This window comes from Balearica regulorum, chromosome 19 (genome assembly GCF_011004875.1).
Source record: "Balearica regulorum gibbericeps isolate bBalReg1 chromosome 19, bBalReg1.pri, whole genome shotgun sequence".
Taxonomy (NCBI): Eukaryota; Metazoa; Chordata; class Aves; order Gruiformes; family Gruidae; genus Balearica; species Balearica regulorum.
The window spans coordinates 1,655,708-1,669,572 of record NC_046202.1 but is presented as its reverse complement, the minus strand read 5'-3'; the positions used below and the strand labels follow the sequence as shown (position 1 = coordinate 1,669,572).

Sequence of the window (13,865 nt, the reverse complement as noted above, 5' to 3'; positions counted from 1 at the left end):
CAGGTAGAAACCAACATCTAATTTGTAACACAACCACTTCCACAAAGCATGCGTCTTATTACAGACCACCTAAAAACTGACTTCCTGTGTACAACTTTCCATTGACAGAATGAAAACACTGACTGCTTTTTAAGCAACAATTGAGATTCTCAGTTTGTTTAAAAAAAAAAAAAAAAAAGAGCATGCGTGGGAGGGAGAAGAAATAATAAAAAGTGCTTTAGGCCATGAGAGACCACTGTATCCCAGATCCCTTTGTCACATGCCAAAGCAAAAATTTTAAGGAATATTCATTATCCTTTAGAACATCATGGACATAACATTCAAATAAAGAAATCCAGAAACACTGGAACTTTAAAGCACAAGCAAAGGGCAGAGGCAGCAGCGTGAGCCAGGCTGAATGCTGCTCCGCGTGCTGTAGCAGAGTAGCTCCCACAAACGGTGGGTCTCGGTGTCCCAAACTGATCAGAAGCTGCAAACGATGACGTATTTGTCTATCGCTCATTCTGGTTTAAGGAGGTGCAATGATTCACGTTAAGCAACTTCTCCCACGGTACACCCAGGTAACTTAAATAACTTTTAGCTCGTCATATTCTTTTTTCTATCACTAGGTCTAGAGCTCAGAATCGCTTTGCAAGGCAGCAGTGAGGTTAGTGGCAGTTAAAAAGAACGCCAACACAGTCTCTATTTTAGTGCATATTACAAATGCTTCGGGAACTCCGGCTATTACAGACTAGAATGTAAATACAAGTCCAAATCTCTCCCTTCATTTCATAAAATGTAACCAATTCACAAATATTGAATCTGGAAATACAGCGCTGAAAAACGTGAAAGGCTAACACAACCTGTCAAATCAAAAAATGACTTTTCTGCAAAGCAAATACTTTAAGAATAGACCATCCATGTATCGTATTGACCATTAAATCTACATATCAATGTCCAACAGATGTAACAATACAATTCAAACTGTATGCCAAGTCTAAATTAACTAAGCTTTCACTTTCATACAAGCAAAATTCCTTGCACCTCCTGACTCCGGCCTTAGCAGCAGCTCCACACAGACTTCCAAATCCCCCCAAAATGAACCCATGGCGAGAAAACCACCTTTTCTCATGCTAACAACTCCATTGTAATAACATCTTCAGAGGCTGTACTCAAGGTCTCAGGGAAAAGTAAACCACTGGAGTGCTTAATACTACAACGGCGCATTAACTCGTTCACACCCAGACTGCCTTGCCAAACAAGGAGTTTTCTCTCCTGTTTTCTTGATTTATATTTTCACAGCTGTCAGAGAGGAAAGCGTGTAGGAAGCAAGTTACATAACCCACCCGATTAGGCTGAAATCCTCGGTGCGGATCACACCTCCTTCCCTCTCCCCCTTCCCAGCACACTTACACAGAGAAAGCAGAGGGACTTTTTGTCTGTTACTCACAAAAGATTACTTTTCCAAAGGTTAAACTGGCCATTATGAGCCTCGCTGTCCATGTTACAATGCATGACATTGCACATCCAAAGAAGGAAACTCTCCTCCTGGGGTTTTGCTGCCCGCAGCCTCGCTGCCTTCAGCTGCGGTTTCCGGCCAGGCAGCGCTGTGGCTCTGCTCAGGTGTGCCCGGAGCAGAGACGGCCTCTGAGAAGTTACTGTCCTCTCACCTGCCACGAGACAATAAACCACGGCCACAGCAGGAACAGATGAGAAAAATCACAATCTTTCAAAAGCTCAACAGTTTGCACAGAAAAAAACCCAACATCAGAAGCTAGATATTCCACTGGTCTACTTCGCATCTCACAGGAAATAACAAGTGACCGTACAAAATGTTTTGGATCCAGAGAGATAATTCAGAAATCCTGTCTTGTTCCAAAATTTCCAAACCTTAAAAGCCATTCTTGAGGAAACAATGTATTCCAAGCAAAGTTGAGACATGCCTACGATTTGTCTGAGGGACCTCGTGGCAAGCCAGAACAGAAAACAAAATGAATGCATACTGGTCTGCTCCAATTTTCATCTGAAAATTTAAGATGAAAAGCAAATGCCATAGCCCCCTCCCCCAAAAGTAATTTTAGATTGCTGTGAAAGAAAAAAAAACAAACCATACAGCCAAAGCTCCTGCTTCAAGATTTTTAAAAGTAAAAGAGCTGGGGCCACCAACACCAGTGCTGCTTTTTGAGCAGTCTGAAATAAGAGTATATAAAAATATTGTTTGTCCACAAAACTATTTCACACATCTCCTTTACAAATCACCATTCTTTTTCAAAAAAAAGCGTAAATTTAAATGTATTATCTCCCACACAAGAAAACATGATTTTTTTCTACCAGAACGGTCCTATACGGGCTAATCTGACAGATATCCGAAACGTACCTCTACCATAACCCTGTTCCCACTGCACTGGAAACGGGGGTTGGAAGGACACAGCAGCCTTTTCCTTCAAAGGGCTGTTCCCACCACGACTGATTATCGGGGGTTTTTTCCAGTAAAAAGATTTTTACTCAGACTTCTGTTTCGATAATTGGGTCAAAAAGTGTACCTGGAGCCCGAGCACATTAACGTATCAATTAATGACCACCACCAACCGCTGAGCGCCCGTAAGCCCATCAGGCGGTCCCTCCGAGCCACGTCGTGAGCCTGGCTTGCACTGCACCAGAACGGCCTCAGTGCAAAGGGGGAGGACTCAGAGCTGGGGCACCGAAAGGGTTAAAATCCCATGTCAAATAGCAAGTCCTGGCTCCAGACCAGAAGGGACATGGGAACCAGGGCAGCTGAGATATAAAGGCCTTATTGTAGCAGCCCACTGGATTGGAAATGACTTGTAGGCCTAATGAAACAAAACTTTGGCAGTGAAACAGAATGAAAGGAATGAGACAATAAAAGAGAGGAACAAAGGGAGCAGAGTTGTTTCAGCTTAGGAAAATAAGCTCACTTTGTTGTTGGGAAAAGCCAAAGCCGATTAGGATAAACCAATGACTAGGCATAAGTCTTCCAAACTAATTACACAGTTCGCCATGTGAAGTATAATTGCAAGTTGCAAAATAAGGACTCCCCTACTTTCACAGGAGCTCCATAAAGGGAGCATTACCTAGTAAAAACCGAACCCTAAATAGTCCCTTATCATCAGTTGCGTGCAGCTTAAAAGGTGCAGAACGCGCACATCCCGAGAGAAGTGCAATTCATTAGCGTTTGGGGCTTTCTTCTGCTGGTCACACTCCTCCAGGTGAGGCTTTAAGAGGCTGTTGCTTTTTTTTTTTTTTTTGTTCCTCCTTTTTTAAATGATACCAGAAGCCTTAAACGCTCCACCACGTCCTGATCTCGGAGCACACCATGTTGCCACGAAAGGGGGGCAGATCAGCAGCCACAGCCCTGCCGAGGGCCCAGGGCAGCCCCAGCCTCTCCAGAGGGGAGGGACACGCAGCCCCGCCATGCTTCCCTGCGCGTCTCCTCGCCTCCAACGCTTTCTCATTCACATTCTGTTAGAACTTGGTCTTAACGGCCAGCTTTTCACACATCAGCACGAGGGCAACGTTGCAGACCCTGGACGGGTTAACACAGCCAGTGAATTTATTTTGTTTGCAAGAATGTTTGAAACATCTTTGAAATAACAGAAGATCACAGAAACAACTGCACTAGACTATCAAGATTAGGTAGTAAGACAATGGCTTGGGTATTTTTTCTTCGGATTGTAAACGGTTATGGCTTAGCTTGGAGTTTTGTTTTCCCAGCTTAGCCTCCTCACGTCCTCCTGTGGATCCTGCTCCCTGAAACCGCTGCAAGGAGAAGCCTCAACCCCAAACTCTCGCGCAGATACGTCTCCCACCAGCTGCCGGCTTGAGGCCCGCAACGCCCTTATGGGAGGCACTGGGCTGCGCTCCCGGCTGTCTGCACCGAGCCAGCCCCCTCCTCGGCACCCAGACCCCCTCCAGCCTCTCTGGGGAGCCTCACAACAACAGTACGTGCCCAGGTTCAGCGTCACCGGCTCTAAGCATTCAGCAATCCCCAGGCCGTTAATTACACCGCTTTGTGTTCGTTCTGTTAAGCCTTTGGCTTCTCTCGGGTAATTTTTCCCCAGTCTTCCTCCGCAGCTTACAGCGGCTAGGGATGCCCGTCTTCGCAAAATGAAAGCTAGGACTCCTACAGATCCCGGGCTTTACAGAAAGACAAAATAATCACTATCAGAAATTTCACAATCAAAGTCTCAGGAGTTATCATTACTACATATTTTAGTGCTCTGATGGGCAGGCATTTTCACTGGTGGGGTCAGGGAAGAGGATTTATTAAAGCAGTTCTCTCTTTATTGGAGAGAAAGGTTCCAGCATTTACTTTTCAAAAAGCTGCAGTTTCAAATTCGACACTCGAGGCCCTTTCCTGCCGAGCCCGCCTGGCCCCAAAGCTGGTAGCTGTTCTAACCGCGTTGTGTATTTTGAGCGCTACCTCCAGTTACCAAAACAACCTCCCCTGGTTGCAAAGCTCTTCTCTGCAGCAAGTACAAACAGGATTTCAAGAATCACAGCAGTAGGTAAGCGCTTTTTTCCACACCAATAAATGAGCTCAGCATTTCAAAAAGCAAGTCACCTGAGATGCTCTTATCAAATATGGGCGGCTCCTCTATGCATTAACTATGTAATGCAATTTTCTTTATTTTAAGAAAGCGCTAAGTAAATGCAAACCTCGCCAATCGATCATGATGCATTGTTTGCATTGTAATGGCTTGCCTGGAGAGCGAGGCTTGTGTGCTAAGCAGTGCACAGACCTATCACCAGTCCCCGCCACAAAAAGCTTGCAGTCTGAGCAAGCAAGTCAAGGAAAGGTGGGGAAGCGGAACGGAGAAGGAAGCAGCTCCTACAAGGTCCCACAGTGCCAGTCCTGGGTCATTATATCTGAATGCAGCACCCCAACCACTGCAGCGTTTTATCGACCTACCCCACCTCTACCGCCAGAGGAAAGGGTTCCAGCCTTGATCGTAATTTGTGCAATCATTTTCATCACCTTAACTTCTTAGCTTTCAAATTAAGACACTTGAAAAAAATACTTGATTTTCCAGAAGTATTGCCTTTGGAAAGCCAGACCTCTTTTAAGCTATCTCAAGAAAGGCAGAGCATGAAAGCAGAACTGAAGCGTCCCGAATCACTAGTCACTACTGAAAAACGCAGCCTAGCTCTCTGCATTCTCAGGGACTGTAAAATTGCAAGCATGAAACTACCAGATGGTGAAATTAAAAAGACTATATTAAGACAGCATCCAGACAATATGCAAAGCACTTATATCGAAACTATTATTAACTTCAAAAATACAGGTTAGAGGAGTTCTGCAATTAGAAGTAACTACAGAAGAAACATCCAAAAGCTCATGTAATCCTTTAATAAAAGGCTCAGCAGGCTGTAAAAATCCTGCCGGAATCGAAGATTATTATTGAAAATAAAATGAATGGTTTGCAAAACAACTATCAATCCAGCGTAGGAACAATCTATAAACTCCCCTCCTCAGCCCTCAACAAAATACTGCCTGGCTAAGGCTTTCCAGGGCAGGTAAAAGAAACATAAACTAACTGCAAAGAAGGGGAGTTGCTTCGCTTTGGAACATCCTGCTGTGTCCTCATGCAATCGGCACTTGACGCACTCCAGAAGACAGGAATCGAGCTGTATGGACCCCCACGGACAGCGGGGCTGACAGGAGTCTCCATGGAAGGTGGCACCATGAACTGCGTCCAAAGCAGACGGCCCTGCAAGCTCTTCACCTCGTTGGACTCCTGACCAAGCATCCAGAAGCCTTGGGGATCCAGGAAGCTCCATGGAAGTCGGTGGCACTAAGCTCCAGCCAGAGCCTGGACTGTGGGGTTTGAGCTTCTCCATCACTGTAAAGACTATTCTGGCAAGGTTCGGGCTTCCTTCCTCGCATAAACTTTTTTTTTTTTTTTTTAAATAATGTCAGGATTCTACATATATTTCCAAAGGAACTTGCATAAGGATTTTTTAAATAAGAAATTAAATGGATATTCTAGTGACTTCCCTATTACTCTTGCCATTCACGTGGTTCCTTCAGGCATTTTCACAACTTAATGAGCTCTCTCCAATACGTCTATCTGCTCCTTTCGCCACTGGAATCAGGGGTAAACAGAAGGCTGATTTTAAGGAGTAGACAACTGTGTAATCATTCAGCTAAGGGTCACGTTCTTCCTGAACATACACAAATTCACCTCCCAATGATCCTTTCTTCCTTAAAGGAGGTAAACAGTGTTGGCAATGTTGTACACATACACATGCAACAAACAGAAAAGGAATTCCAGAGGCTTCGAGAAATTACACAGAAAGGCAAAAAATGTGGCCCTCCTTTGAGCATAGGCCTCATTGCACTTCTGTTTTTCAAAACAGACTTTAAAAAAGAAAGGGGGGGAAAAAAAAAAAAAAGAATTCAAAACATGTCGTGCTCACTTGGGCAGGAACTTACCTTGCCAAACTGTTCAAAGTATTGCTTTACGTCTTCCACTACTGTATTAGCCGATAATCCACCTACAAATATTTTCTTTGTTCTTGTGACCATCTGTAAGAAATTACAAGACAAGCATACGGTTTAACCAGATTATTTCAAACAATATGTGGAAAAAAGAAATATTCTTCAGATGCCATCCCTAACCCAGTTAATGAGAATATTTCTTTACAAAAGCAATTCAGATTCTATTTGATTAGATACTTTTTTCTTTGTCTTGTTTTGTTTTTATTTGAGAAACGGCTGAGTAGAGGAACTCAATAACAACTCTAGCCCCCGGATATTTTTTTTTAATAAATGATTTTTATTGTGCTTCTCAATGCAAATATAAGTGAAAAAGGAGTCTAAGTGTCATATCCTCATAGTTACCGTCTCAAAAAGATGTGCCATTTTCCCCCTTTTTCTCCCAAAGACAGAGTGCATGCTCTTTGCCAGACAAAAGGTAATTACATCGAATCAAGCGATGTGTTATTAAGCTTCTTTCCATGGGTCAGTTTCAAAGGAACTTGCACAGTTACTTTAAAAAAAATAATCAAATTACGAAAGCCAGCAAGCACTACCAACACGCTCATCCAGCTGCCCCAAGCCCCGTCCCGCACATCAGACCCACGGTGCTGCCCAAACCGGCGCTAGCCCAGCCGGGCTTCGCTGCGGTGATCAGCCGTGCCGCGCGGCTGCGGGCAAAAGCCTTCGCAGGACTGACACCGAACTAAATGCCTGGAGTAGCCCCAAATTCTCTCAGCATAGAACAAATTAAACATCACTCCCATCTCCACTGCCATTCAAATTAAGCAGGGCAGATATTTCCCTCAATCGGCCCCTAACCACGCTTTACAGAGCTTCACTTTATTATTTTTTTAAGTTAGGAAGAAAAGTGAGGGGAAAAAACAGTGTAAAAATTCAATTATTTTTTCCTGGCTGCAATCTAGGACTCTGAAATTGAAGCCCAAGCATATATTTTTCTGTAGAAAATTGTCATTTACAAATAAAGAATTGGCTAAAGCCGACTTGTAACTAAAGGATTTTGCAGGGCTGTCAAGAGCCCTCTGCCTGCCAGCATCTGATTTAAGATCAGGCCAAGCTTCTGTTGTCATACAAAAGAGAGAGGAAAGCAATTATTCTAAAGCAATATTTGAAATTATCATCATTTTTATATTTGACCAAGAAAGAAAGAAAAAAAGAGAGCTACTTCTTTTAGAAGCAAGATTGAAGGTTAAAGAAAAAAAAAAAAAAGGACTACTTTGTTTCAATAGCTTCAGTCAAAGAAAATATTGGTAATGACAAGCAAATTCACAACATTTTAATGCCTAGAGATGTGTTGCGAGCTGGGAAATGGTTTCAGAAATCAGCTCTTTGGTACAAAAGTGCAGCACAAAATTAAGTCTGCTTTTACAATCTACATTTTCCTGAAGAGATGGTTCAATTGCTTTGTTATACATATTCCCCTCAGGAAAAGAACACAAGTAATGTGTAGCCTCAGCAATTCCTCCCATCCCGGCATGTCTCAACAGATTTTGCTGCCTTCCTTCCCCTCCTGGCACAAGGTCCCAACGTGAGCCCGTGGCGAGTGTGGGGGAATCTTCTCACCCCGTCTCCCGCGGCCCAAAGATCACCAGCAGCCCAGCAGACCCGGTCACGACAGAAGTGCAGGTTTGGAAACCAGCTTTTTCCCCGTAAAGATCTGGACGTGCGCGGCTGAAGCCGGCTCACTGCGGTGCCATGACAGGCTCCCGTGGCTGGCGACGAGGCCAGCACCACGTTCGGCTCAGATTTAGCCCGGGACGCCTGGGAGAGCCCCAGCAGACGAGAAAAGCTGCTGTTTGTGCTGGAAGCACCCATGTCCTTCTCAAACAGTAACACCAGGTAGGCTCTGCTGTACGCAGTCGACTTGTCTGTGCTGGTACAGCCTCCCCAATTTCCAATTATTAGATAACTGCGGTGGGACTCAGACCAACTGGAAACAAAGCCTCCAACTCCTGCTCTAACCTGCAAATCAGCTCTCATTAGCCAAGCAGACAAGTTACGAGGCAAGACTTCATCAGGGCAAAATCCAAAGAGTGCTTGGTCTTGCCCTGCGTGGGGCTCCCATGGAGCAGCGCAGAACTTTGCACCGGACCCACAGCCCGGAGACCCAGCACAGACCATCGGCCTATAGCTAATAGCCAAAGGTTTGCAAACACGTTAGCCAAACACGATGGAGCATTCAAAAGACAAAAAAAAAAAAGTATTCACTAACTCGGGGATTTCACTACACCAGGGACGCCTTCTGTGTCGATCAGCCACTGAATCACCAATGAAACAGATTTTAAACACATCAAATCACCAGGACCAGGCACATACGCACGAGTTCTGAGAAAGCTGATGTTAAATAGGAAGCCCCCAAAACTCTCACTGCCGACGGCTGTGACAGCACACGAGGAGACCACCTTATTTCTCACTCGGGACCCTCAGCCAGCTACAGTCCTGACACCAACGGGCTTCTAGTTCATCCCGGTGAGTGATGTTCTTACTATCCGATGTGATGTTCTCCACCATTACCTTCCCACATCTGTGCTTGTTTCCGGGAAGAAAAACAAAGGGTTAAAAAGTATTTAATGAAGTACACTTAGTGCTGTTTAATAAACATTAAAGATGGCAAGTGATGAGAGGCACAAAAAACTGAGCCAACTGAAGAGTTTCCATTTTAAAATTTAGGTTTTTAAAATCAAAGTTTCTCATTTGGCTCAGAAAATAAATCAGCCTATCTTTAACCAAAAACCCCTACAATTGTATAAAAACATTTATGTATATATCTAAGAAAAATACTCATTATTAAAAAAAAAAAATATTATAACAAAAAGCCCAAAACTAAGAGCCCCCAGCTTGAAGTCCCTCCAATGAAAGTCACCGAGGATCGATCTCTCCCTCGGGTGAGTTCAGAGCTGGCTTTCTGGAGGTTGCTCGCAATGGAGCACTCCTGCAAAGGGAGGCCGTCACCTGCCCTGGCTTGGGGCTGGGTCCCTCGGGCAGCAGCTCCCTCTCCTCTCCCCTGGGGTGGGAACGGCAGAGTTGGGGTCACAGGGAGCGATTTGTGTGCATCAATCACAAAGCCGTGTTTTATGAATGACTCCAAGAGGCCCAGGTCACTCAGAAACCACAATACTTCCAGCTTCGTGCCTTTGTTTTTAATTTGCACTATAATATATCTATCATTCACTATTGCAGGGCTCCGCAAAATGTAGATACTAAATGTTTTTGGAGCTTTTGTATACTTTCTCCCTGCAAAAGGAATCGACAAGGGAGAGTTCTAATGCTGGTTATAAAGTCCGTTAATTGCAAGTACCTGCAGAATTGCTTTGTTTGTATACTGTGTTAGTGTTGCAGTTCATCAAAACACATGTGACTACTACTGTGAAGAGTCATTCAAGGTTACAATCTCTTTATTGGCTTGGCTTTTGAAAAATGCAGTCACCTTTGTGTTCCGAAACTGAGCACACAGTTCAGGTGGTGCAGAAGCAGGAAAAAAAAGCACCCTGCTTTAGCAAGACAAGTCATCTGATTTTATGTCATTTTTTGCAAGGTTCAGGATGTAACTAGATCGGTTTGGGGCATTATCAGGTAAATCTTCTCTAAACAACAGGCTGAAGATGCAGTTTCTGGAAACAAAAATCCTGTCCCACTCAAACATGTCAATACACTACGTGAGCTAAAACCAACCGACTCGCATAAAATGACGCAACTGCAGTTTCGCAAAGGCAGAGCCTCCAGTTCAGGGTCTGCAACAGCCTTGCACGCTCGCCTACCAACTCTGCTGTCTTGGTGGGTTTTCCCCCGCTGAAAGTCTCTTATTATCATGACTATTAAAAATTAATAAAGGGGATTTTAAGCTCATGAAATATTTTGCAGAATTCCCAGAATTTCAAAATCTCAAGCAACAAGTATCCACCGCTCTCCTCAGAGGAGCCGAGGGCCAGTCTATGCTTACCACAGGAGTTACGTATTTGACTTCAGGGTAACGGCTTTAGGTGTCATTTCCCTACCGTGCTGTACACAGCCTTTTTTTTTTTTTTTTTGCTGTTCCCCTCGCTCAGTTTTAGTGAAGAGCTCCTGGCTTAGGAGACATGGAGGTTGGAAAGGATGAGCGCTCACATCCCGCTAGCACAAAGAGAAGACCGAGCGTGCCACCGGCAGGTCTTGTTGCAAAGTAAAACGTAGGTGCTTTGGAACCGGGTTACCCGAAGGTGCAGTTAAAAATGACCTGGGCAAATGTAGATGGGAGCAGAGGCAGAAATGCCAGCATATGCCAACCCTTCTTTGCTTGAAACAGGGCCACTTTCTAAATGAGCAGCCACTCTCTGAAAGCAAGAGGCAGAGACAGGTGCTGAAGCAAACCAACACACACGAGGCTCAAAGAACACCCTGGAAACTGGTGCATGAACTCAGCTCTGGTGCTCATCTCTGTGGAATTCATTAAGGCTTTGCATCCTCAACTTCTCGATACGGTGGAAGTGGACTAGAGTACTAATAGTGAATCTGCATCACAAATTGCTGAAATTAGCATTAATTTCAGATTAAACTAATTATGCATATATAACTGTTTTCCAGAGCACTTTCCTCTTTCTTGTAGGATAGCGTGCATGCGTGGGTACATGCGTATTCCAGCTCGCTCACCTAATCTGCAGTTTGACATTTCATCATTTCTAATGTATCCACCTTCTAAATAGGTTTATAATTGGAAAAATCATCTTTGGTATATACGTTGAACTGCATTTTATACTCCATTGTGTTGTACATTCAAACTACAGCATTACCTCTAATTAAAAACAACAACAACAACTCATGTAATAGGGGAAGTGATCTTGTTAACTAAATTGCTAGGCTTCTTTGGCAGAGCACAAACCATAAGCAAGAATTCTCCAGGTTTTTCTTTGCCTCCGGGATCCTCACAGCAAGTTCCAAAAAGCTATTAAAAGAACCAAACCGAAACATGATGCAAAGCCCAGGATGAAAAAGGCAACGTTTACGGAAAGCTGCCAACCTTCCTCCATTCCCCAAGTAGGAGAACACCCCAGGAACCATCCCCTTCCCCAACACGACTGGATGGTTGACAAACGACAGACGTGTTTTGCTGAGCACCGTGTACCATCGGCCAGCAAATATCAGACTCTCGAGCTCCGCAAAAGCAAGAGGAACTCAATCCCGTGCAAAGGCAGCCCGGCTTTACGTGCCACGTACAACACGCTTAAGTATTCAAAATAGGATTTCAGCAAGACTTAAAGAGTGCAAATACCTTGTGCCTGACCCCTGTGTAAGCTAATGTCATCCTGTGAGAACCAACTCAAGCTATAGGAAGGTATGCAGGAATGAAAGAGCTCTTTAATTCAAACAAGCGGCACGGATTCCCAGCGGGGTAAATCAGCTCCCTTGATTTCCGTGGAAAATAGAGATGGGTTGTATTCTCCCAATCCATTCATAAATGAAACTGTTAACTTAGTCCCTGCTGTATTCCTAGTTTTTGGCTGTCTTTGGTTCTGCTGTTAACTTTGGGAGGGCTGGGTTTTGGCTGGTGTTTTATTTCCCTCCCTCGATGACTACGGTATCAGCAGGAGGCAGAACACACAAAGTGATTTTTATATGACAGATTGAATTGGCAGCAATCGCCAAAGCCATCCTTGGAGTTTTCACAAGCAAATCCAGTCTGGGTCCAGCAGAGCCCTTCCTGGTCATCTTCCTGACAACGACCCAATTGAACTGTGCCCCCCCGGAGGACCAGCCCTGTGTTCACCCGCAGGTACAGTTAAGCCATGGCAGCCCGTCAGGGGCCACAGCCATGCCCCCAAGAAGGGGCCCTCCCCAGAGGAAGGGCTTGTGCCCAGGCAGGAGCACCCCGTACCCTCCCCAAACCACCCCCTGCTCTCCAGGCTCAGCAGCACCTTGACGTGCACCTCGGGAAGAGCTCCCTTCACAGGAGACTCAATCTCCTGAAAATTAGCCCCAGCTGTGAGAGCTCAGCATTTTTGTGAGCAAAATCTGGCTTCAAGCCTCATATCAAAAGATACAGTAAAATTCACCAGAGCCAGACTTCACACCCTCCAGAGAACAGGAATAGATCACAGCCCCACAGCCTCGCTATACCCAGTTATATCATATCCCTCAGGACTGCTCCCTCCACCGTGCTCCAGTTAACTCTTTTATGGGTTACAGAAGCAAGGTTCAGAGGCAGAAGAGGGGAGCAGAGAGAAAAATCTATTTAAATCCCCCTGGTTGCTTTAGCTTCTCATGCACGGTATGGTAAGGAAGGTAACTCTAAATATTCACTGAGTGCAGACGACTTACCTAACATGCCTGCCTGATTACTGTTCAGCAGTGCTTAAAAAACTGCGTTAATACGTCTAAATGAAGATAATTATTTTTAAAAGGAATACATCTCAGAACCACAAATAGAGATCACAGCCCAATGTGACTATGGACTAGGGGCAGGATTTTGGCAATGCCCATGTAATGTAGGGACAAAGCTCCCAGTGGGAAGCAATTAAGACTCTGGTCCTAAATCTACAGGCTACTGGCAAAACTTCACCATGGAGGTGGGGAGCAGGGAGAAGGGATGGCATTCTGCCCAGGGACCTCACATTCGAAGACACAGCAGCAACATTTGATGGGAACACAGCATTAACTGACCATTAAACGTTCATCAATTCTTCTATCTATAATATACTGTCTTCTGGAAAGAAACATCACATGCCATATCCAAAAAGCAAGCAGAAAACTTGCATCCTCCAACAGGACATAAAATTGTGAAAGAACATGTTTCAAGGGCATGTTCAAGGTCAATTTGGGGTAAGGCTCTACAGGTGAAGCAGGGTGGACTAAAGTGGGTCACAAGTGGGAAACCAAGCTAAACAGCTTCCCAAAACATACCCAAGTCCTCATTTTGTAATCTGGAACAATACAAGGAGAAGGCAACCAGCCGTCCCTGCTTCCCAAACCCGGGAGGGGCACGCAGCAGGACAGACACTGCACGGAGGCTGGACGCAGCAGCGAGCAGCGTTTTCTTCTGCCGAAGAGCGGACTGCCTCGCAAAGGCTGCTCTGCGGCAGATCTGCTGGAGGCAGAGATTTGCGTGGGGCTGCCATGATCAAGAGCGGCTGAGGGCCTGCCCCAGGGGACAGCTGATCGCAAAGGCCAACAACTTCCAAAGCTGTGTGCCTGGAGTTGGATGCCAAAATCCATACTGAGGCACTTAAGTGGCCTAATTTTTCCAGGTCCTGCAGCTCCCATTGACTCACAACCCTCATCCAAGAGTCCTCACAATATTTTTGTGATTTGAGTCATATCAACCCAATTAAAAATCTATAAATTTGTTAGAGCAAAAGCAGTAGGCAAAATTTAGTAAGTACCTTCGATCGTTGCCGTA

General features: G+C 44.8%; 1 protein-coding gene across 12 annotated transcripts in view; it reads right to left on the bottom strand.

Moving 5' to 3' along the window:
- The window catches only part of MSI2 (musashi RNA binding protein 2), a 250,333-nt gene that overhangs the window by 157,939 nt on the left and 78,529 nt on the right, over positions 1-13,865 (bottom strand). For 11 of the 12 annotated variants that reach the window (XM_075771476.1, XM_075771480.1, XM_075771474.1 and 8 more), the window contains exon 6: positions 6,434-6,526. The exons of the other annotated variant lie outside the window; for it this stretch is intronic. In XM_075771476.1, coding sequence (XP_075627591.1) covers positions 6,434-6,526 — 93 coding nt within the window. The remainder of the gene's footprint in view (positions 1-6,433; positions 6,527-13,865) is intronic. 12 annotated transcript variants of the gene reach the window in all.